This window comes from Anabrus simplex, chromosome 1 (genome assembly GCF_040414725.1).
Source record: "Anabrus simplex isolate iqAnaSimp1 chromosome 1, ASM4041472v1, whole genome shotgun sequence".
Taxonomy (NCBI): domain Eukaryota; kingdom Metazoa; phylum Arthropoda; class Insecta; order Orthoptera; family Tettigoniidae; genus Anabrus; species Anabrus simplex.
The window spans coordinates 956,396,402-956,420,656 of NC_090265.1; the positions used below are offsets into that span (position 1 = coordinate 956,396,402).

General features: G+C 37.7%; 1 protein-coding gene across 1 annotated transcript in view; it reads left to right on the forward strand.

Annotated features, from left to right (window-relative positions):
• pns (pinstripe) overlaps window positions 1-24,255 on the forward strand; it is a 508,843-nt gene that overhangs the window by 156,273 nt on the left and 328,315 nt on the right. The window contains exons 4-6 of the mRNA XM_067136728.2: window positions 2,736-2,989; window positions 3,083-3,372; window positions 19,333-19,508. Of these exons, the coding sequence (XP_066992829.2) occupies window positions 2,736-2,989; window positions 3,083-3,372; window positions 19,333-19,508 (720 nt within the window). The remainder of the gene's footprint in view (window positions 1-2,735; window positions 2,990-3,082; window positions 3,373-19,332; window positions 19,509-24,255) is intronic.

Sequence of the window (24,255 nt, forward strand, 5' to 3'; positions counted from 1 at the left end):
CAGTTAGTAATTTTCCAGACATGTGTAATATAATCAGAAAGAATGCTTTCACAGAGCTTACATGTAACACATCAAGCTGACTGGCCTGTAATTATTGGTTTTATGTTTGTCACCGGATCCTTTATACACAGGGGTTACTATAGTAACTCTCCATTCATTTTGTATTGCTCCTTCATGCAAACAGTAATCAAATAAGCACTTCATTTACAGTACTATATCCCAACTCATTGCCTTTAGTATGTCCCCATAAATTTTTTCAATTCCAGCTGCTTTCCTAGTTTTCAATCGTTGTATCGTATTGTAAATGTCTTTATCATAGGTAAATTTCAGTACTTCGTTAGTATTAGTCACCTCCTCTACCTGGACATTATCCTTGTAACCAACAATCTTTACATACTGCTGACTGAATACTACTGCCTTGTGTAAATCCTCACATATATACTCCCATTCCTGGAATTGCCTTCTGGGAACCTGATTCTGCCTTAAAGTGCCTGTACATGCCCTTCCATTTTTCACTAAAATTGGTATGACTGCCAGTTATGCTTGCCATCATGTTATCCTTAACTGATCTCTTTGCTAGGTACAACTTCCTAAGAAGTTCCTTCAATTTCTCCTTACTTCCACAACTACATCTGACTTTATTTCCAATATGCACCTCCTCCTTGGTCTCTTTGCTTCTCTGTTATAATATAGCAGGTCTTTACCATTTATTACCACCTTTATAGGTGCATATACCTGTTTTCACATTCCTCTGCATTTGTATAAAACCCATCCCACAGACTGTGTACATTACATTTTTATTTTCCATTTTCCACCAATCATAGTTACTTATTAAATACTCCCTCATGCTTGTCTTGTCAGTCATAGTTCTACTTCTACAACCTTCCTCTCTATTACATTATAATAATTTTGTGTGGCTATTTCTGTCCACGTGCAGCCCTTGTAAGGCAGACCCTCCGATGAGGGTGGGCGGCATCTGCCATGTGTAGGTAACTGCATGTTATTGTTGTGGAGGATAGTGTTGTGTGTGGTGTATGAGTTGCAGAGATGTTGGGGACAGCCCCCAAGCCATTGGAATTAACCAATGAAGGTTAAAATCCCTGACCTGGCTGGGAATTGAACCCGGGTCCCTCTGAACCGAAGGCCAGTACGCTGACCTTTCAGCCAACGAGTCGGACTTCTATTACATTGATTTTTAACTACAACAAAAACAGTTTCATCTCTTGTACCATCTATTACTTCAGTTTCTGTATAGAGCTCATCTGGTTTTACCAGCACTTCCAGTGTGAATACACTAAATATTTGGCTGAAAAGTCAGAAGAATCATATTGGCCATCTCCGGCTATCCAAATGGGTTTGGCACTGCTTTTCAAACAATTAATAACCTTTATCCATTCTTGATCCCAAGCATCCTTCACTATCAGACCAGTTACACTACAAATATTTCTATCATATAGAATTCGTAATATCATATGTAAGTTAATGGACTTACAGAATGACTGAAAAGGCTCAAACAGAATGCATGACAATCATATTGCTGATGCTATTAGGACATTTCCTTCTATTGGTTCACTTCATAACTACAATTGCAAGGTGTTTTTACTCACAACATAGTCCCTTTAATGTAATGTGAAATGTTTTTCACTTTACTCTTACGAATGTAAAAAGTTTCAAAGAATGTTAGTAAATTTGTCCACGCAACAAAGAAATATGAATATGTAATATTACATCGTCTTCAGTGTCTTTGTTATCAGTATCAGTAATATAATTTTTACCATCACTTTCATCATTTTCGTCTAGTTCATAGAAACTGTCATTCAAAAGTTCTACTGTTATGTTACTGCTCAGTGCTGGGTTGGAAATTGCAACACCTAAGTATTTTCTAGCTATTTCACTTCCTAACTCACACTGTATTTCTAAACTGCATTCATGTCTGGGGGTAAAATATTTTCACTCATATCATTCTGACCATAAAATATTTTCATTCATATCATTCTGAATGCCATGTACATCTTTATTGTTATCACTTTTGTTTAATACTGTGTCAACAAACTCCCTAACTTACTAACATTTTTATATCATCCCTACTTGACTTTCATTCTTGTTCCTCCCTCTTTCTCTCTATATAACTTGATTTGACACCTGTTTGTTCCTTTCCTATACTTATATTATCCCATTAGGATCCTTTTCTCCTTTTGTTTTTGTCCAGTGTTCCTAATATTTTACAGTCTGTACTTATCTTTGTCTTATGTTCTTTCATTTTCCTGTATTTATCTGGCTTTCTTCTTATCCTAAACTTCACACATCAAGACTGAAGATCTGTTAAGATGGCCCCTCAATGAATGTTGATGCCTGCCCTCCTGGTGAAGCTGGGAAGCAGAAATGAGCTCATCGGAGGCTGAGAAGAAATGGTTGTAGAAGAACTGGGATTGATAAAGAGAGAGCCTATCTATTTGAAGACAACAGTGTACGAAGATATGAAGATTGTCCTTGTCCTTTAGTGTTTCCATGTTTGTTCTCGTCTCCTATTTTTGTTTCTCCTCCTTCCCACACTGACCTTCCATCATTGTGTTCGTCCCATTATGTGTTGCTTTCTTGTCCCCCCCCCCCCCGCAATTTGTATGACTTGATTTGACACTCGTTTGTTCCATTTTTATACTTCTTTCATAAATGAAAATCTTTTGAGCGAACATTTTATGCAGTAATTATTTGAAATATTTTACAACTTTTTTCAGGCCATGCACCTGACAGAATTATCCAGTTGTCAGATAGGCAGTGGAAGCCGCCGTAATCGAAAAGGTCTGGGTAATGATGCTCATAATACTCGCTCTTTACCACGACATTTTAAGTTGTCATCCCATCACCCTGGTGCAGCTCTTAGCTATTACGATGTCAGTAAAGATAAACTTTTTGTCTCCAAAAGCATAGCACTGATCTCACAATTGCCTTACGTTTATGCAGCAAGAAAGTTCCTTGAAGGCTTGCACAGGTCAGTATATTTCATTATCTTGTATTAAATTAAAATTGTTTTTATTATAAATACAAAATGTTTAATTTTTGCTATTTTATTTAATTGTTTCAGGTGTTTCTCCTCAGTTCCCCCTGAAAGTAGGTTAAGTCTTGAAAGTTATGTGTACAACCTTCTGTATGAGGTTCCTATTCCCCAGCCTGGGCGGAGTGTACGTTTCACGTGCTTGTCTAATGGTGATGAAATGTATGAATCTATTGTGATTCAGCGCCCCAGCTCAATAGAAGAACTCCCAGTATTTGACTTTCGCTTGAGTGAGTTGTTCACTCTCTTGGGTGTGGAATGTGTTATCCAGCTCTTCACTTGTGTTCTTCTTGAGAATCAAGTGCTGCTTTGTTCCTCAGGTGTGTGTGTGTGTGTCCATTATATTATTTTTGGATATAATATACACAGAGCTTTGAATTCTAGAATGTTAATATGTTACTTTATTTTTCATAAGTTGTGTGAGGGCGTATTTTATTTTATAAGTTTAATTTATAATACTAGAAATACAGTTAGCTGATATATTTTTATTGAGTTTGAACGTTTGCTTCTTATATTTTTTCTACTTATATTTTGATAGCAGTAATGTTTTGTGACATTTTGTACTTGTTGATGGAGATTCCACCAATTGACATCTCACTCCAGCTCTTAGAGTCTGAGTATGGAATGCATTTTCTCGGCATTACATACAAGAAAATGGAGTACCACAGGGATCTGTACTGATTGTTACACTGTTCGCAATCATCATCCACGGCATAGTTGGCGCTGTTGGGCCCTCAGTCATTCCATCCGTCTATGTAGCTCTACATTTCAGCTCTGGAAGGATGGCAGTTGCTAAAAGACAGCTGCAGCAAGCTATTAACAGAGTTGATAGATGGGCCCTGCCAAATGTTTTTATTTTTGTTTTCAGTGGCAAAAACCTCAGTTGTATCCTGTCGATGTTGGTTTATGCATCCTCAACCAGAGCTCTGTGAAATATCCTACCATGGTAGCAGATTCCTGGGTCTCCATTTTGATAAGCGACTAAATTGGCAGCCCCACATTTGTCAGTTGAAGGTTGCCTGCATGAAGAGACATAACATGCTTAACTTTGTGGGCAGAAACATATATATGCTCTACTTTTCTTTCTCTCAAGGTGGAAACATATATATTTCATTTGAATTTCATGGCTTTACTTGCCGAGGAAGTACACAATTACGTTCATAGATGGAAGAAGTTGTTCCTTCAGCTTTACTGATGAGGGAAATTCCCTCAGTATCTTGCATTGTTTTTCTCCTGTTAGTGGGAGTTGCGTAATACACACGTTATGTGACTGGTTTTTCATGTGTGTATTTATGATGTATTTTCGTGGTTTTCCAGTGAAACTGCATTGCAAAAACAGATTAGTGATAAAATATAGTGTCAGTATTGGATTATACAGACAAAGAAGTGTTGGATTTTAGTGTATGTAACTTTTTTTTTTTTTTTTTTTTTGCTATTTGCTTTACGTCGTACCGACACAGATAGGTCTTATGGCGACAATGGGACAGGAACGGCCTAGAAATGGGAAGGAAGTGGTCGTGGCCTTAATTAAGGTACAGCTCCAGTATTTGCCTGGTGTGAAAATGGGAAACTACGGAAAACCATCTTCAGGGCTGCCGACAATGGGAATAAAACCCTTTATCTCCCGGATGCAAGCTCACAGCTGCACGATCCTAACCGCATGGCCAACTCGCCCGGTGTATGTAACTCTGAAGACAAAAACTCTTTCTCAAGCTCATCTGAGAGCAACAGCCACACAAGTGACACTGACAGCAACAGAGTGGGCGAGACGTAAGTAATAACAGACCAGGGACTACGACTATTATTCCCGTTCGTAATATTGATCAAGGGTCGCTGTTGCCATCAGTTGGATAAACACACCCTGTAGAATATTTGTGATTTTTTCGTGTTATTTGTGTGTAGCATGGGTTCAACTTCTGTAACTATTCTTTGACTAATTTTTCCACTTTTTGCCAAACAAAGACATGAAATTCGGGAGACGCACAAGATAAATCATCACCGCTGGCTGTCCTGAGAATGGTTCTGTGATTTCCCATTTTCACTTCCAGGAAAATGCTGGAACAGTTCCTATTCATAGGCCACAGCAGGCCACAGGAATTTTCTTCCACCAACTTACCCAATTTCATTCACCATCATTCATTTCATCTTCAGTAGCTCAACTGAGATTGACGTTGGGAAGGGTGTCCGGCCATACAAACGTGCCATATAAATTCATCTCACCTCATCCCCGACCCTGTATATGTACGTTTTAATTTCAGGTCATACCACAAAGCCTGTATATTCTATTATGTATACTATAGCTAAATTTTATCTTAGTATGTTATTTTAATCTTATTGATGTATATCCAATTATATGTCTTCCAGTGCTGATGGCTCTTGCGAACCGGCCAAACTTAGGACCACGCCAATACCACTTCACTTCCTTCTTATCATCCTTTCTTCCTTCCTCTTTCTCCACAGTGCCTTTATTCTTTCGGAATGTAGCACTCTTCTCTCTTCAGTCCATCTTCCCCCTCTGTGCTCTTTCTTTTCTTCAACAAGAACTTTTATGTTGGAAATTGTTTTCCTGAATTGGTCTCTATCATGACATTCTTCATCTGCAATTCCTAACCTCTTGAGTTCTTCCTTCATCTGCTTGGCATATCACCCCTGGCTCTTCAAGTACAGTGGAACCTTAGATTGCGAGCATAATTTGTTCCGGCAACATGCTTGTAATCCAAAGCGCTCGTATATCAAAGCAAGTTTTCCCATAAGAAACAATTGAAACGCGGATGATTTGTCCGAAACACAAAAATATTTATTCGCATACCATTTCTAAAACAAAATATAATGTAAAACAAATTAAAGTGCACTTTTCCTTACAATAGAATCATTGTTGGTGTGAGGGAGATGAGAGATAACACGAGAAGAGTTACTGTGTAGCACGAATTTCACTAACGGAATCACTGCCATCTGTTGGTGCACTGGAATTGTTTTCTTTTTGTGCAACTTTAACGAGGAACATATCCAATGACTGCGGTTTTTGCCACTTTTTGAGGATTTCATGAAAATGTGATACTGCATTGTCATTGAACTGATTCATCACTTGCACTACTACATCCTTATTTGGGTGGTGTTTTTCTACAAAATTTTGCACCGTTTCCCACAGTTTGCATTTCTCCCGAATCTTAGTTGAAGTGAGAGATTCCTTTGACTTTTTCTCCTCATATTCCTCGAATGAGATCTCCATAACCTCCTCCTGTTGTTTGCGATGCAGGTCCATCAGTTCGTTGGTAGCGAGTTCCTCGCAATGTTCTTCCACCAGCTCTTGAACGTCCATGTCATTCACCTCCAGCTTCATGGTCTTCCCCAAGGACACAATTTCGTCGACAATCGGCGGTTCATTGTCACCAACAATCCCCTCAAAGTCACATCCAAAGACACAGTCAGGCCACAGCTTTCCCCAAGTGGAAGTGAGTGTTCTCTTGGTGACCCCATCCCAGGCTTTATCAATGATCTTCAGGCAGTTCAGGATGGGGAAATGATTTCTCCAAAACTCTCGGTGGGTAAGGTTTGTTCCTTTGGTCACTTCGAAGCATCGCTGAAATAGTGCTTTGGTGTATAGCTTCTTGAAGTTCAAAATTACTTGCTGATTCATAGGCTGGAGTAGTGTTGGGAGGAAGGAACTTAACCTTAACAAACTTGAATTGCTCCATTAAGTCATCCTCAAGGCCTGGAGGATATGAGGAGGATCATTGTCCATAACCAGCAAGACTTTGAGCGGCAGATTATTTTCTGAAAGGTATTCCTTCACTACAGGACCAAAGATCTCGTTCATCCATTTAACAAACGAGCAGGAGAGGGGAAAACGTAGGCTCACATGATGCTCGTATTGTGGAACCTCACTCGCTTATCAAGTTACAATTTATTTAAAATGTTTGCTCGTCTTGCAAAACACTCGTAGACCAAGTTACTTGCATTCCGAGGTTTCACTGTAGTATATTTTATTAAAAATTTGTTTATTTAACCTTGCTGGATCCATTCGGACCATGTGTCCATAGAACCGCAGACGTCTTTTCCTTATTGTTGTTTCCAGGTCTTCTGTTCTTTTGTATATCTCCTTATTTGATCGTAATCTGTAGTTTCCCTCTACCACCCTTGGGGCCGTAAATCCTCCTCAATATTCTCCTTTCAATCTTTAGTAGTTTTTCCAGGTTCCTTAGTGTTGCTGTTTCCACCCCATACAGAATCACTGGTTTTACCACAGTGTCATAATGTCTTAGTTTGGCATTAATGGAAATATTCTTTTTGTTGTAAATGGCTTTGGTGGCAGTGTTTAGCCTTTCCAACTTAAGTCTGCTATTTTCCATGGCCTCTTTATCCATCCCGTTGCTGCTGATAATCTCTCCGAGGTATTTAAACTGCTTTGTGACCTTCACTTCGCCATATTTCATCTTCATTGTTCTCTTCACATAATTCCTGTCCGTGCTCATCATCTCTGTTTTTTGTGAAGGAGATTTTTAAACCTGTTTTCTTGGCTATCTCCTGTAGTTCATTTATATGTGTTATTGTTTCCTGTTCTGTCTCAGCGAAGAGTGCCAAATCATCAAAATAAACAGGTCAAACCCAAGTGTTTGGCCTGTTTATTTTTACTACCTATTATAGCACCTGAGTCATTATGTTTCCACAGTGTTTTCATGACCTTATCTAGAACCACGTTGAAGAGTGTTGGGGATAAGTTGTCACCCTGTCACAGACCTGTTTTTATCTGGAAGGGTTTGCTGATCTCTCCTCAAAATTTCACTTTGGATACGATGTTTGTTAGTGTTAACCTAAGTAAGTTGAGTGTTTTTCGATCTATGCCATATTTTCTCAAAATTTCCATCAATGTGTCTCTATCTATTGAATTATATGCTTTTTGAAAGTCAACGAAAGAGATGAAGATGTTCTTCGGTCACGCATTGTAATATTTGATTATCATTTTTAGACTCAGGATATGATCCTGACAAGAGCGCCCTCTCCTGAAGCCACCCTGATACTCTCCCAACTTGTGGACAATTTGCGGTGTCAGTCTGTTCAATAGGAGTTTAGAAAAAATCTTATACGTGACAGATAAAAGTGTTATTCCTCAGTAGTTGTTGACGTCTGTTTTCGGTCCCTTTTTATGTAGCGGGTGTTTTATGTAGTGGGTGTATTAATGCCACTAGCCAGTCTTCTGGTATTTTTTCATCTCTCCAAATATTCCGGAATAGTTCTGTCGCTTCAGTGATAAAGGCGTCATTGGCTATCTTCCACAGTTCTGCTATTACTCAATCTTCATCAGATGCTTTGTTGTTCTTTAGGGAGTTTATTACTTCCCGTACTTCTTCCTCGTCTGGTGGTTCGGAATCTGGGTTCTGGATTGTATCCTCTTTGATCTCCAATTTTTCCCGTGGCGATTCACAGTTAAGGTCTTCAAAGTACTTTGCAAGGATCTCAGTTATCTTTATTGTTCAGGGCAAGAGTTCTGTCCGTTTTCTTGAAATGCAGGCTCGGTGCTATGTAGCCTTTGATTCTATTTGTAAAGGCCCTATAGAATAATCTGGTATTGTTTTTCTTGAAGTTTTCATCCATTTCTCTGACTTCTGCCCTAAGGTGATCTCTTCTGACTCTTCTCAGTGTTTGGTGTGTTTGTTTCCTTATTTCTCATGATTTTTCCAAATTTGTTACAGTCTTATTCTTGTTCCATGATTTCCGTGCCTCAAATCTTTCTTTGATTGCATTTTTGCATTCTGCGTTCCACCATGTATGGTTGCTTCGACGTTTCGTAGATGCTAATTCAACTGCTGGCTCCTGCAGATTTTTTGTCACTTCATTCCAATTTTTTGGCACCTGTAGCTTTTGCCTGTATTCTTCCCTCTTTTCTTGGATGAGTAATTCATGGTCAATTTTTGACACTCTATTGCCACAGGTATGTGCTTTTCGTCCGGGTATGAAATTCATCTTAATCTGTGATAAATAGTGATCTGATGTTACATTAACCGCTTTTCTAACTTTGACGTTATGAATTTCCTTGTAATTGTTCTTGGATATCTCTACATGGTCCAGTTGAAATTTGCCTAGCAAGGGGTTTGGTGATACCCATGTTTTTTTTTTTTGTTGGGGCATGCTTTGAACTGGGTAGACATGAGTTTTAAGTTGTTCATGTTGCATAAATTGATCAGTCTTTCTCCGTTTTTATTCGTCCTGTTGTGTGCTGGATATTGTCCAACTATTTCAGTGTACTTCCTTTTCTGCCCCACTTGTGCACTAAAGTCCCCCGAGAGAATTTTGATGTTATTTTTTGGGATCTTGAGTATTTCGTCCCCCAGTTTGTCCCAAAACTCTTCAACCACATCGGGCTTCTTTTTATTATCCTCATTTATTGGTGCATGAGCATTTATGAGCGTGTATTTCTTATTCGTGTTGTTCCCAGTTGTGGGACGTTTTTCATGATCTTTTTTCCGGCCTTTCCTTTAAAGATTCTGAACCCATCTGATGCAAAAGGTTCTTCATCCATGTATCGAGTTTCCTTGAGGGCCAGCATCGAGATATAGAGTCTGTGTAGCTCTGCTGTTAACTGTTTCAGTTTTCCAACTTGAATAAGAGAGTTGATGTTGAATGTCCCAAAAAGTATTTTCTCTTATTCTTGAATTTAGCAATGTTCTTGTGGTGCTCCGATTCACTCGCGAGCTTCAAAACATCAGGCACCCTGGAATCCGAAAGCCTGATTTTGTCTTCAGGATAATTTAATTCGCAAGAAGCTTGTTCCATGATATTAATGTTCATTTTAGGGGTTGGACATAGTCCAACATTGTAAAACTAAGGTTGTTAGTCTTAGAGGGCCTCATGATGTTTTCTGGCGAAAGGCAGGTATTTCCTCCTACCTTAAATAGGTATGGTTTTCCCGCCAATACTCGGGTGGCTAACTGCAGTGGTTACCCACTGGGCGATGGGTTTGCCACATCCCTATGCCTAATATATTATTTTATTATATATGGTATTGAATAGGTGAAATTATATGCTTTAAAGTAAACCCCATCAGCCAGCCAATTTAACCAAATGAATTGGGAAGCATATAGAGAGACCGTAACTGATTAACTACCAAATACTGGACCATGTACATCAAAACATGAACTCAAGCCACAATAAAACAACTAAAATTAGCTATCACTGCTGCAGATCAACAACATATTCCTTGTCGTACCTCCCATCCCTTGAAACCTCCCCTACCCTAAAGCCCTCTAATTTGTTACAATAATCCTATAGTTTATATAAAGCATATCTCCAAACAAGAGACCCAACGCCCTATGAGAACATTGCACAATCCTCCGACATGCTCCTTCTTTTATTAAAGTGATTAAATGAAAAGCCTGTAATACCACATGTACAGAATGTGTGTATGTGTATGTTTATCAGGAACTCAAGAGAGACTTCATTAATTAGTCGGAACATAGAAAGAATGATGAACTCTTCTCAGAAGAACTCTTAAGGTTTCACCTTACTTTTTCCTACCTGCTGGCTCTTTAGAAATGTGTGCGCGTGCGTCTTGTATTCAGGAATCATTCAAGGCAAATATTTTCGCACTGCAAGTTGTGTGGTTAAACTTATTTTTAATATGTATAATTTTGGCTTTCTCAACGATGCATTTGTTTCTACATTTGTCCCTGCTTTTATCTCCTCATAAGATGTGTATTGTTTAATGTAACACCTTGTGTAAAAAAAAAAAGGTTTAAATGAAGGAGTTATATTATATTCAAGATCATGCTTTCACGTCTCTGCACAATATTTAAAATGAAATTTACCGTGGTCTTTATAGCTATTGTTGAGAGTGAAGGAGAATTTCCTATTGTGTATGTTTATCAGGAACTCAAGGGAGACTTCATTAGTTAGTCGGAACTCAGAAATGTGTGCGCGTGTGTTTTGTATTCATGAATCATTCAAGACAAATATTTTCGCACTGCAAGATGTGTGGTTAAGGTTATTTTTAATATGTATAACTTTTGTTTTCTCAACGATTCATTTGTTTCTATATTCGTCCCTGTTTTTATCTCCTTGTAAGATGTGTATTGTTTAATGTAACGCCTTGTGTAATATAAATGCCTACATCTTGCCTATTTCCCACATTTTGGCTGATGATGACGCAAACACAGCGTCGAAACTAGTTCCAAGTGCAAATACATGTTATAAATAAATATAACATTTTTGTATTGAAAAGGTGGACCGTTTTAAGTTTTCCTATCATCCTTTCTCAGTTCAATACGGACAAAAATGAAATTCCTAGGTTTAAATGTACAGAATTATCAAACATGACAGACGCTCATAAGTATTGGACTAAACTAAAACAACTCGGTCAGATTGAAAAACTCCAGCCTCACTGCTATATAATCCACAATAGACCCAAACCAACTGTGACGATGGTTTGGCCCACGCGTACACAGATAAATAATAAATTGAATAATAATAATAATAATAATAATAATAATAATAATAATAATAATAATAAGGGTGAATGTAGAAATAGTAAATAATAATATGAATAAGGAAATAGTACAATGATGCCGCGGCAGAGAATTCACATCAGAACATGGAAACGTGACGAGTATCTTTCGATACGCAATATTAAATCAAATACAAGGGAACACTTACGGGCCTAAAAATGACAACTAAGAGAGGAGAGTGGAAGGTGCGAGGGCCCTATGTGGTCCATGGGAATGTATGACATTATGGAGGAGAAAAGACTTACAATAATACACCCAACAGACAAATAATTATTGAGAAAATGAACATACAATTATAAATGAACAAATAAATGAACTGCGGATTAACTGATACTTGAGATACAAAACAAAAGATGTGTAGGGGAAACATTTAAGGCGGAAACACATTGCTGTCACTTCACGTGAGTTCGCACGTATCGTGACGCAATCAAACCTGTCAAGAAAGATGTGCTATGCCTTTTCCACACTGTATGAAATGTAGAATGATCACACTGCACTCATGTCACAGCTGTTGATGTCGGCTGACGTCATTGTGACGTAGAATCGGGTGACAGCACTCTTCACACTGAGCACAATTTTCTGCTCTTGTACATATCTGGCGACGTGAAGTGCGATTAGAAGCAGTTTCTTTTAGGATATGGAAGACATGTTCATTGAATTGGTGCGGGTGCATGAGAATCTATATGACATAGGTTCGAATAACTATAGAAATCGGTTAAATGTGGTAAGAGACATGGTAAAAAACAGGAAAGGAAATTAGATCACTAGTTTTAATAGGCATTCATTTGTTGAAAACAGTCCACAATTGTGCTTATGATTGTTATCCCAATAATAATAATAATAATAATAATAATAATAATAATAATAATAATAATAATAATAATAATAATTCATTCATTCATATCCTAAAGGCAAGGCCTTGTCGCTGCAACCACATTTGTCTCTCATCTGCTGAGCGTTTCAGATCAACATATTTTTTCAAATTCAGCCTGTCCATCACGGAATCCAGATACTTCTTCCTCGGTCTTCCTCTTCCCTTCTTACCCAGAACTTTTCCTTCCATCAGAGTCATGAGGATTGTGTTATGTCGAAGTGTGTGACCAAGGAATTTGGTTTTCCTATTTTCTACTGTGTTCATCAATTCCCTTGTTTCGTTTATTTCCTTAAGGACCCTATTGTTTGACTTTTTCTTTGTCCAACTAATTTTCAGCATCCTCTTCCATATCCACATTTCCATTACTTCCAGGCGTTTTATATCCTGTTTTGCTAAGACCCATGTTTCGCAACCAATAATAATAATAATAATAATAATAATAATAATAATAATAATAATAATAATAATAATAATGTCTGACTTGTTGGCTGAACGGTCGGCGTACTGGCCTCCGGTTCAGAGGGTCCCGGGTTCGATTCCCGGCCGGGTCGGGGATTTTAACCTTAATTGGTTAATTGCAATGGCACGGGGGCTGGGTGTACGTGTTGTCTTCATCATCATTTCATCCTCATCACGACGCGCAGGTCGCCTACGGGAGTCGAATAGAAAGACCTGCACCTGGCGAACTGAACCCATCCTGGGATATCCCGGCACTAAAAGCCATACGACATTTCATTTTCATAGTAATAATAATAATAATAATAATAATAATAATTAATAATCATCATAATAAATGAAATGGCGTATGGCTTTTAGCGCTGAGAGTGTCCGAGGACAAGTTCGGCTCGCCAGGTGCAAGTTATTTGATTTGACGCCCGTAGGCGTGATGAGGATGAAATTATGATGAAGGCACATACACCCAGCCCCCGTCCCAATGATGGTTAAAATTTCCGACCCTGCCGGGAATCGAACCCGGGACCCCTGTGACCAAAGGCCAGCACGCTAACCATTTAGCTACGGAGCAGTAAATAATAATAATAATAATAATAATAATAATAATAATAATAATAATAATAAATTAAGTCCTACACAAATTACAAATTAACCTGTTGAATTAGAGATCAGCGGGCGAGTTGGCTGTGCGGTTAGAGTCGTGCAGCTGTGAGCTTGCATCCGGAAGATAGTGGGTTCGAACCCCACTGTCGGCAGCCCTGAAGATGGTTTTCCTTTGTTTCCCATTTGCACACCAGGCAAATGCTGGGGCTGTACCTTAATTAAGGCCACGACTGCTTCCTTCCCACTCCTAGTCCTTCCCTATCCCATCATCGCCATAAGATCTATTTGTGTCGGTGCGATGTAAAGCAAAAAAAAAAAAAAAATTAAATATCCAGTTAATTTCTTCTTTGTTCAATTTATTCTTTCATGACGAACTGTTGGTATTTGCCATGGCACAGATCCTTCAAATGAGTTGAATTATTTTTTGAAATTTTCCCGTATCTGAAATGCTTGTGTAGGAGTCCTCCGAATAAGTTGCAAATGCAGAGCGTACTTCGGCCAACAATTTCATGCTTGATGAGATTATGTAAGTTGTTGAATTCATTTTTTTTCAGCCTGAAGTACATCTGAAATTTTTCTGGATGCCCATTTAGCTCCCTTACTAAATTGTGGTATACACCGCAAATTACTTCCATGCACCCACAGTCGTTTGCTATGGACAGTACTCGTGGCAACAGAAACATCACAGGCAATTAAAAGATCATCAGAATCCTATGAATTGGATGTACTATCGTAGTTTGCCATCGGACGAAGTATACTGTGATGTGTGAATGTGAGGACAGTGTGTTTCCTGTCTTCACGCCGCATGCAGAGACATCATCAACCTCCCCTCCACGCTGACTCAGCTCAGAGATGGTTCACGTGAAGTGACAGCAGTGTGTTTCCGCCTTTAAGCTCTTCGGTCACGAACAAACTTTGACATGGAGATTCACATTAAAAGTTAAATTTACGGATTGAAAACTTAGACATAGAGGTTCACATTAAGGTTAAATTTACAGAATGAAAGGAGGCAACCTAGAACGAAACAAAATTAATTACACTATTCAAAAAAGTGTTTCAGTTACTTACAATCACAACTAGACTTAGCAAAGAAGGTCTGCCTCTGAAAACAACACGTTGCAGACTAGCATAATCGCTAAGTCATATAAATGCTCTATTTTGGAAAATGTGGAAAACTAGAGGAAACTCCAGCACAAAAGATGATATTCTACATATTTACTGAAGTTACATTAAGTGGGAATAGTCCGAAACACATGAATGCATTTAAATAACATAAGGCGAAACAGCGCTTACCTTGACCGGCTGAAGACCCATTGCGGGACGGATGCAAAACGCATCCGCTCGCTGCAGTGATCCAAATTCAAAGACGCAGACAAATTAATTCGCACACGCGAGGAGCCGCAAACAGGAAATAGTGATTACAAATAACCAATAGCAACACTCCAGTTTGCCACATTCACCAATTAAAATCCTTTCTGCTGAATTTGCATCTTTTCGGATATTACAAAACGACAGGAAAGGGCCCCTTACACGTGGCACACCCTGCCTCACAAGTCATGTATAAAAATTCCACATCCCTTTCTATACTTAAGAAAATAATACAATTTAAATCAGGAAATGTAAACGAACATAAATCTTCTTCATAGTCCATTTCTTCATAGGCCTAAATATTTAATAATTTTTAAATAAGAAAGCTTCATACAATAATTTGCTTTGCATAAACACTTCAGTTCTTTAAATGTTTTTGTTTACCCAACATGATGACAAGACAAAATTAAATGATAAGACAAAATTTATATCACAAGGACTTCTGTTGCTTTACTGATTTCCGTACACTGCCATTCAACAATGGCCACACCAACCAATCCTAAAACAAACCCTGACCTATTTGCAGACCTCTTTAGAACAATATTCATCCCGTCCACAGATCCTAATTTCTACCATCCAAACCCCGAAATCATAACTGAGTACTCTAGTATCTCCCCCACTGTACCCTTCCTTTGAACCTCTTCCCATCCTAGAATCAAAACATACTCTCAATTACCCCATCACACTCAGAGATATTCAAAATGTACTATAAATAAAAAGAACACAGCTCCTGGCCTTGACCAAATTACCTGTAGACATGCCCTATGCCTTCCTACAACTATTAAGTACAGTCTATACAATCATACTCAGAACCGGCTTTTTTCCTCCTCTTCCTAAAACCTTGAAAACTTCCATCTAATTTATCATATTGTCCAATAAGCTTATTAACAACTCTATCAAAAATACTGTAAACTATCCTTGCCCACCATATCTATGCCAATTTAATTCCCTCCAACTCCTCCCGCAATCCCAAGCAAGTTTCTGACCAAAATATTCCACAAATGATCACATATTTCATATTTCGGTATTCCTAAAACCAAGAAATCGAGCAGTCTTGTTTGGCCTCGATGTTGAAAAAGCATTTTACAAGGTTTGGATCTCGGGGTCTCATTTTGAAATTTCGTCACCTCCCTCCTCCTATTACAGTGATCTGTTTTAGTGCCAATTTTCTTCACTCCCACTCCACTCAAATTATGAAAGCTAGAACAAACATTTCCTCACATAGTTGGTGTACCCCAGAGTAGTCCGTTATCCCCCAATTCAGTATGTTTCTTATTGTATCAATATCCGTCACCTCTCCCCTTAGACTATGACAGGTTGCAGACTATACTACAATACTTGCCTACAGAACAAACCTGTGAATCCTACAGTTTCACCTTCAATCCTATCTAAATGAATTCAAACAATGGCTCAGTCTCTGGCTTATCAAAATTGAGAATAAAACAAAATTTATAATTTCCAAAAACTGTAAACATAGATACCGAACTACTATCCAGCTTCATCGCATACTAAACAATCGGCCTCACATCAAAACCTCTACGCTAACCTATCTTGGTATCACATTTCATCAGTGTTACTCGCTAGTGCAGTTTTATTTATTCTCTCCAATTAATGATTGAAATATATTATTCTTTAATGTGTGTAAATAATTGCCCAAAATCCTTTACCAACTACTTTCATGATGACGAGCTTTATAAAAGAATAAATAGTACCAGATTTATGTTTAGTTAGTTTTGAGGAAGAAGAAGCCAATTAATTTTGAATATTTTGTGTGTATTCTGTATAGAGGATGGTGCACTCTTCAAGGTAATTTAAATTATGAACTTTAGTCAGTGATAAGCATGTTAAAAAGCAAGAAGAACCCATTAATTTTGTGTATATGTTTGTTTTTATATCCAAATTTAAAACTTACGAAATGTGTGAAATAGCACACCGACCGCGAACAAAAGAAAAATGCAAACAAAACCTGTGTATCCGTGGGCTAAATGCTCCTAGTAGAGCCAAATGCCCACTCCCGTAAGGTAGAATGAAATAACAGCAAGTGACTCCACTACATGCACTAGCCATGCATCGTGGTAGGTGTGCTGGATGCCAACTGATGAGCCCAAATTGGGACACCGGAGTGAAACACTGACAGCCAAGAATGAAGTAGCTGGAAAATTTATAATTTCCAATAATGGTCCTTTGTATACGTCAGATCCACCAATTGTCAGTGGTATCTCCATTATAACAGTTTTCACCCATATCACATGAAATGCTCTCTATAGTTCAGTCTTGCCATCTGGGGCGTCTGATTTGTTCAACCCCTAAAGCCTATGCCTCCTACCATGAGAACCTGAGGAAGGCATTTACTGCAAGGGGTTACCCCACTCATTTGGTTGACTGCCAGATCTCCTGGGCCATAAACTGTCCCCAGACTCCCTAAGCAACCCAATCTCATACCCTTCATAACCACATATCATCCTGGTCTATGAAAAATCAATCACATTTTTAAACAAGCATTCATTCTTCTCTAGCCTTTACCCTACAACCATTACCTTCCAAAAACCCCTAACATGGATGTTGCTATCCCCATTTACACCCGACACCACCAAACTGTGTTTGATGATTGTTCCACAGTTAAAGCCCTCAAACAATTGTCCCAACTTCCCACCCACGTGACTGTAGAGATACCAAAGTTGGACATCAACTCGTACTCAGGTCTAGGGAAGCATTCAACCTTAACGTTAGATAGCCACTCCTTTTTTCTGTACTCTTTCCTGTCTGTCTCTCCACTCCCGTTAACTTGCACAGGGCTGCATGTTAACAATGACCACAACCATTATTATTTTATCCTCCACTGATGAAGGTTGCTTTCAAAAATTTTGGTCCCATATCTTTTGTGTGTACTCTATCCATGCATTCTTACATGGTAAGTAACTGGTCTCCAATCTGCTTCATAAATTGTATGTATGCATGCGTAAGTGTGTATCGCTCCTGTTAGCTTTCTTACCTGCACATTTCAAATTAAATTTTGTAGAATTATGACTGCTTTCACTCTTTCAGATGGAGTTACAAAATGAAGAGATACATGTGGAGACAATGGTGGTTAATGAAATCTATATATCAGTAGAGTCAAAAAGTAACCAAACATGTGTAGAAACTTTTATAACTGAGAACCTTTTTACAAAACACCGCCTTCAGAGTAAGTCCACCTGCAGTGACACATTTCTGCCAGCATCTGTACCACTTTTTGAAACAGTCCTACGGTCCATCCTTGGTCACTTTTTGCAGAGCACACATTTATTTTTCTTCACCTCCTTGATCGACAAGAACCTCTGAGCAGGGTTGACTTTTGGAAACAGTAATCATCTTGGAATACAGAGGATGAGAAAGAACAAGAAGGCTATGCTCAGTGAAGAATTAGCTCACCTGGAACAAATGGTGTACTGGGGTATGTTGATGGACATTTCAGTTCTGTCCTTGCCACATGTGAGGCTTCTTCCATTGAACTGCACTATGAAGACCCCAAAGAATGGCAACATACATATCTTTAGCGACTGATCAACCTTCAGGAAATAATTCAAAATGTATCATTTCCTGGATATCAAAGAATGCTTTGAGCATAACTTTTACCTTATGCCAGGATCAGAGGCTAGTCCATATAGGCAAGGGAGAGAAGGTACCTATGTAACAAAGCAGAGCCAGTCAAAGTTGGGTTTCCGCTACTAGAATTTTACCTAACTGCTATTTAATTGCTACTTGTATATCAATATATAATTGTTGCACCTGAGAAAACAGCTATATATTTCAGCTTGACAACTTTGGCCAATGATGATGATGATGATGGTGATGATGAATTCTTGTTGTTTATACAGGCCTAACATTTAGGTCATCAGCCCCTAGTTGTACGACATGAAATGAAATGTAATGATAATTAAAATTTTAAAACTCTTCCACTGACTAGAATTTAAAAAGTGATAATGAAGAATGGATATGAATTAAAAATAATAAGTGGATATAATTTTGCAGTGCCTCATTTTCTTATAAAACAATATAAAAATAGATTGAATAGGATCAGGCATTGCCTTTGAAGTAATACAATATATACCATTCAAATTTAAAGTTAAATTAACACATTTTGGCCAGTTATGTTCTGTCATCTAAGGTTCACTATTGTGCAAGTTATATGAAAAAATTTTCTTTTTTAATGATGTACATGTTGTGTATCGGTATTTCTATCAAACAATTCTCATTCTTAATGCTGTATATATATATTGTGGCGGTGGTGGTGGTTATTGTCTTAAGAGGAAGTACAGCTAGGCAACCGTCTTCTGTATATTGCGGGCCTATATTTCTCCTACAATATTGTCACAAAGTGGTTTTTGGAGGTGCAGTGATGGTATATATTTCTGGCATTGTATGTTAATCTGACTATCCTGTCTCCATCTGATTATAACTACTTGAGTAGAACTCATAAGTTGACCTTTCTTCTTTTATTACAGATTACCAGAGACTCATGGTGGTTGCTGAATCAATTACCTGTCTGCTGTTCCCATTCACATGGCAACATGTTTATGTACCTATCCTTCCAGCTTCTCTGCAACATTTTCTGGATGCTCCTGTCCCATTTGTCATGGGACTGCACAGTTGTGAATCACATGTTAAAATAGGTAGTGAAGTGAGTACATCTTTCCTAATCCATATATAGACTATGTGTAGTACAAGAGAACAAATTTTTGAAAAGTTGTAAATATGAGTATTACTTAAGAGATTAATAAAATAGTTGCGTAGGATCAGGGAAACAGGGGTTGACTGAGAATACTTGGAGAAACTGAGTAACTTCAGAAACTTACAGGGGCTTTTTGAAAAGTCTTGCTGTTTTTTATTATAACATTTGTTTTTGTGAACGGAACTGCTGTGAAACATTTTGAAGAAAGTATCATTTGGTAAGAATAAGTTTCTTGTACAGAGGCTGCATACCCAACATACCATATCATCCATTGCACATGAAACTGCAAAATATAAACTTATTTTTACTTTAATTTTGAAAATGTTAACATGGGAAGCATCAAAATCCAGATTATATAAAACAAATCCTAAACTATAATAATACTCATAGAAAAGTTGTTATAATTATGTTGTATTATCATTTTTCATAACTTCTGAGATCCATATTTCAGTTATCCTTAGATATAGTGTACCAGTAAAAGATAGCCCGTCCTAAGTGATTATTTAAAAGAGCATGGATGAAAGTTCTCAAGGCGTTTCCTAGGCAAAAATATCTAGGGCTTTGTACAAGAGGATAGGTTCTATCCACAATAAGTGAAGATGTATTTTGAATATTTAATTTATTCAAAAATATTGGCAAGATGAAATTCATATCACCTTGGTGCAGTGAACCGCCATCTCCTGAATTGCCTTCCCGAATGGTTCTCCAGGCAAATTCATACTCTCGGGCCCCCTCGTCACCATGGAATGGGACAAGTACTCCAGGATCCTCTCATCACCATGGAATTGAATCCATACCTCGTACCTGAAGGTCTCAAATTTCTCGAAGGTTCGCGGCGATCTTGATGCGGGGTAATCACTCGTGATTTAACTTTATACGAGTGTCCGCAGTCGTACAGTCCCCTGACACATTCAGGATCACTTGACACCAAAGACTAACTTTAATATTGATGTAAGTGCACAATACGTAGTTGAAATATGCCAAAACTTCACTTGACACTCGCAGATAGAAATAATTGAATGTCGCTTCAAAGGTTGAAAATGCGGATAGCATTGATTTAAGAAACGAAATGATGGAACATAGTTCATGGTTATTTACCACTGAAAATGATTAAACTAAATACCGTTCACTTGTAGCGCACTGTCTGTGGTTACTTGTCACAACAAATAATAATATTGTCGCACTTGACACAAAAATTGCTATTTAAGGGTTTATCTGTAAGAGGAGTTTCGTAAAATAATAAAGTCACTGAAGAATATTTAGAAGTAATTATGTACAAGTATGAGCAGAAATCAGTTTGAATCTGGTTAAGATTAACACTATAATGGATTATCAGTTTATGTCACTCACTTTTAACAGTGAGGTTGGCACAGTTTATCGTACTCAAAATTTATCACCGGTTAAGGAGCAATTAAGTGTTGAATTGCAAGAAATAGGCCAACACTTGTGTTATCACAATGAAATATTTTAAACACCTTTAAAATCTCAGTCACTGAAATAATGTTCTAACACTTGCATAGCAATGGAATAAGTTAAACACTTCACTTGGTTTCTGACTGAAGAAAGATTAAGTTGTGTAGTTTGAGAATTACACTGAGTTCGGTTCTCAGCATGAGAACTTACATGTGGCGCTTGATAACCACTACATTGTCACTTGACTCTACTGTTGACGGACAGAGTAACAGAGGATCTGGCCATGCAGACCCCTTGTCGAAGAATGCTTGTCTATTGCTGGGCAGCCTTGTCTTTTATATGTTCAAGGCCTAGACGTCATCAGGTAAGTGATTACAGTAGAACCTCGATAATTCGAAATCGGTTAATTCAAAATCACGCCTAATTCGAAGAAGGCCTCGTTCCCGGAAACATGAGATACAGTTTTGCATGTTATTTAAATTGTTTAATTCAAAATACGGATAATTCGTAATTCGAAGTACAATGTCGGCCTCATTACCGAAATTCAGACTTTTAATTCGAAACTGCCTTTACATTTTAAAACAATAGTAAGTTACAGAGTAATTTCAACTCGAAATTTATCCGTGTCATAATAGAACACGTGTTCCGGAACATGGAGGGGTAGCTTTCCGTACTTACACTCACTTCGGTGGGTCTACAGTGCGCTTCATGATTGCTAAGTTGAATGAAATCGGAGTTCTTTTGTATTCAACCTTTTAAGGAACGCCGTAATATCACGCAACAGGCAGTGTGCGGAAAAACAGAATCAGCGAACACTGGCGATGCTGACAGTTAATGAAAAAACGTGGCTCATATAATAAATTCGTAGGCACCTAACAATATTCTCATTGGCGATGAAACTGCATGGCTTTATTTTAATGTGAGCGTAAATGGTCTTATGGTTTTAAAGGAGAAAGTGCCAGCCGGTGAATCATACCATACAAGAGTGGGGGATGGGGGTCATTGTAGTGTGTTGCAATACACAAGGATCTTGCAAGAGAAATGCAATCAATGCACATGGAAGCAAGAAACTTTATTCCCTCGTCGTAGGAAAGTTTGATAAGCCACAATGTTGTAAGGGCTTCGAGCACTTTCCATACCAGTACAAAGCATCTAAAAATGCAACCAGTAATAAAATCCAAAAATAATGCATTTGCACAGGGGAACCGGCATAATTTATCCTCGTCTTTGAATTGTGTTATGTTTTTCTTTCGTTGCGTGAGGTTATGTTTGTCAGTGATTTATCCAAGTGCATTATTTGAACATTGTAAATGCACCTTGTTGGATACATGTCGGAAATAGTTTTTTCCATGGCATTTGAAAGGTTTAAACCGTGAATCGAGGTGATTGCATGTATTAATGAGTCTTAGAATACTTTGTGATGCGGCAAGTGTTTACATTTCTGAAGTACGAGAGAAGTGCCATGGCGGGAAATCGTATAATGATAGTCATAGGAAAGTTCGATTTTAAGGGCATTGGGTACTTTCTGTGTAAATACAAGGCTCTAAAATGCATACAGTATAGTAATACAATGATTAAAGCACTTGCACATGGAAGCCAGCATAGATTTCTCCTCGTCTTTAGATCGCGATTTTTTTCTTTATTTCGTCGCGTGAGGTTATGTTTGCCAGTGAGATATCCAACCCTGTAAATGCACCTTCTTGGATATATTTTGGAAATAGTTCTTTTTTCATAGTATTTGAAAGGTATAAACTGTGCATCAAGGTAACTGCATGCAGTGTCGGGCCTTAGAATATTTTGTAACGCAGCAAGGGTTGGTACTTCTGAATTGCGAATTGGCGGTTAATTCGAAATCACGTAATTCGAAGTCCGATTTTTTAGTCCCAACGACTTCGAATTAACAAGGTTTTACTGTATTTAAAAGTGGATTTACTCTAAAATCCCCTGGTGTATTTTCTTGAGATTTGATAGTGGAGACGTTCTTGTAATTGGCTACAGAATGATGCATTTCCCAAGATACGACCATTATTAAAGAAGTTTTCTAAATCTCTATATCAAAAGTTCTAGAATGCGTGACTCATTGTTCCAGGTGTATCCATGTCACAAAGCAAGTTGATAATGAGACAGAGTTTGAGGAATGTTCCACCATTCAACACATTGTAAAATATATTAAATTTATTGGGTGAAGACCGGTTTAGACTCCCTTGGAGTCATCATCATTTCTTGTTGAATATCAAATCAAGGGGAATCTGATAACAATCATCATTAGGTTGCCTACATACAGTTAAACTGGTTGACATAAGAACATAATAAAAAATTATATACATAATGGCGATTGCTTGAAAATACATCAATGGGTTGCAAAACATTACCTTGAAATGTAACGTACACATGTTAAGCAAAACTTGGAACTTAAAAAGTTCTTGGTCCTGGCTTTACTTCTGTAAAATATTACTGCAGAATTTTTAAATAATACCATTTTTTGCTGCCTGATTTCACTTAGAATGCCCCATTAGTGGAAATAACAATATTTTGTCTGTTAGTATTGGTTATCTTGTTATATCATAACTCAGTTACATACTTACTTAACGGGGGAGAAACACTGTTATGGGTTTTAAAAAAAATGTGTTTTCCATTTATTTATTTTTTTCCTTGATAGAATAACATATATTTTCTTCTTTAAGCTGGTGAAATTTGTTTAATTCTCTCCACTACTTCAAAAGGTATTTGTTTGTAAATGTCCATGGGTGCCACTTACTACATCCCACTCTGACATATGTTTGTTATTTGTTTTCCATAACTTTAATTTTGGCATATGGTTTTAATCATAATTCAGAAACTATTGAAGATATTTGCATAGAATTTTACATGGTATTATTATATGAACAACATGCTCTAGACTCTTTCCTTTGGCACAACTTAATTGATTTTAAAACAGTTCGTGTTGCAAAAGTTGGAAAAATGTTTAAAACGGTTGATGTTTCAAAAGTTAGAAAAAATATGAGGAAGGAAGGAAGGAAGGAAGGAAGGAAGGAAGGAAATTAACATTAATTAACATTAATTAATTAAGCTTGCAAAATTTTGTTCAAATATCATTTGTGGTTGCTGAGCTTGATTGTCTGAATTTAACTAAATTTGAGTTAGTGAATGCAGTACTTCCCTTCTTAGAGAAATTATATTTTAAGGCAATTTCTTCCTTTTCCTAACCTCCGAAGGAAATTTTAGATGTCGTGATATACTGTACTAAGTGCTTGAAATATTTGTGTGTGTGTTCTGTGTTCAG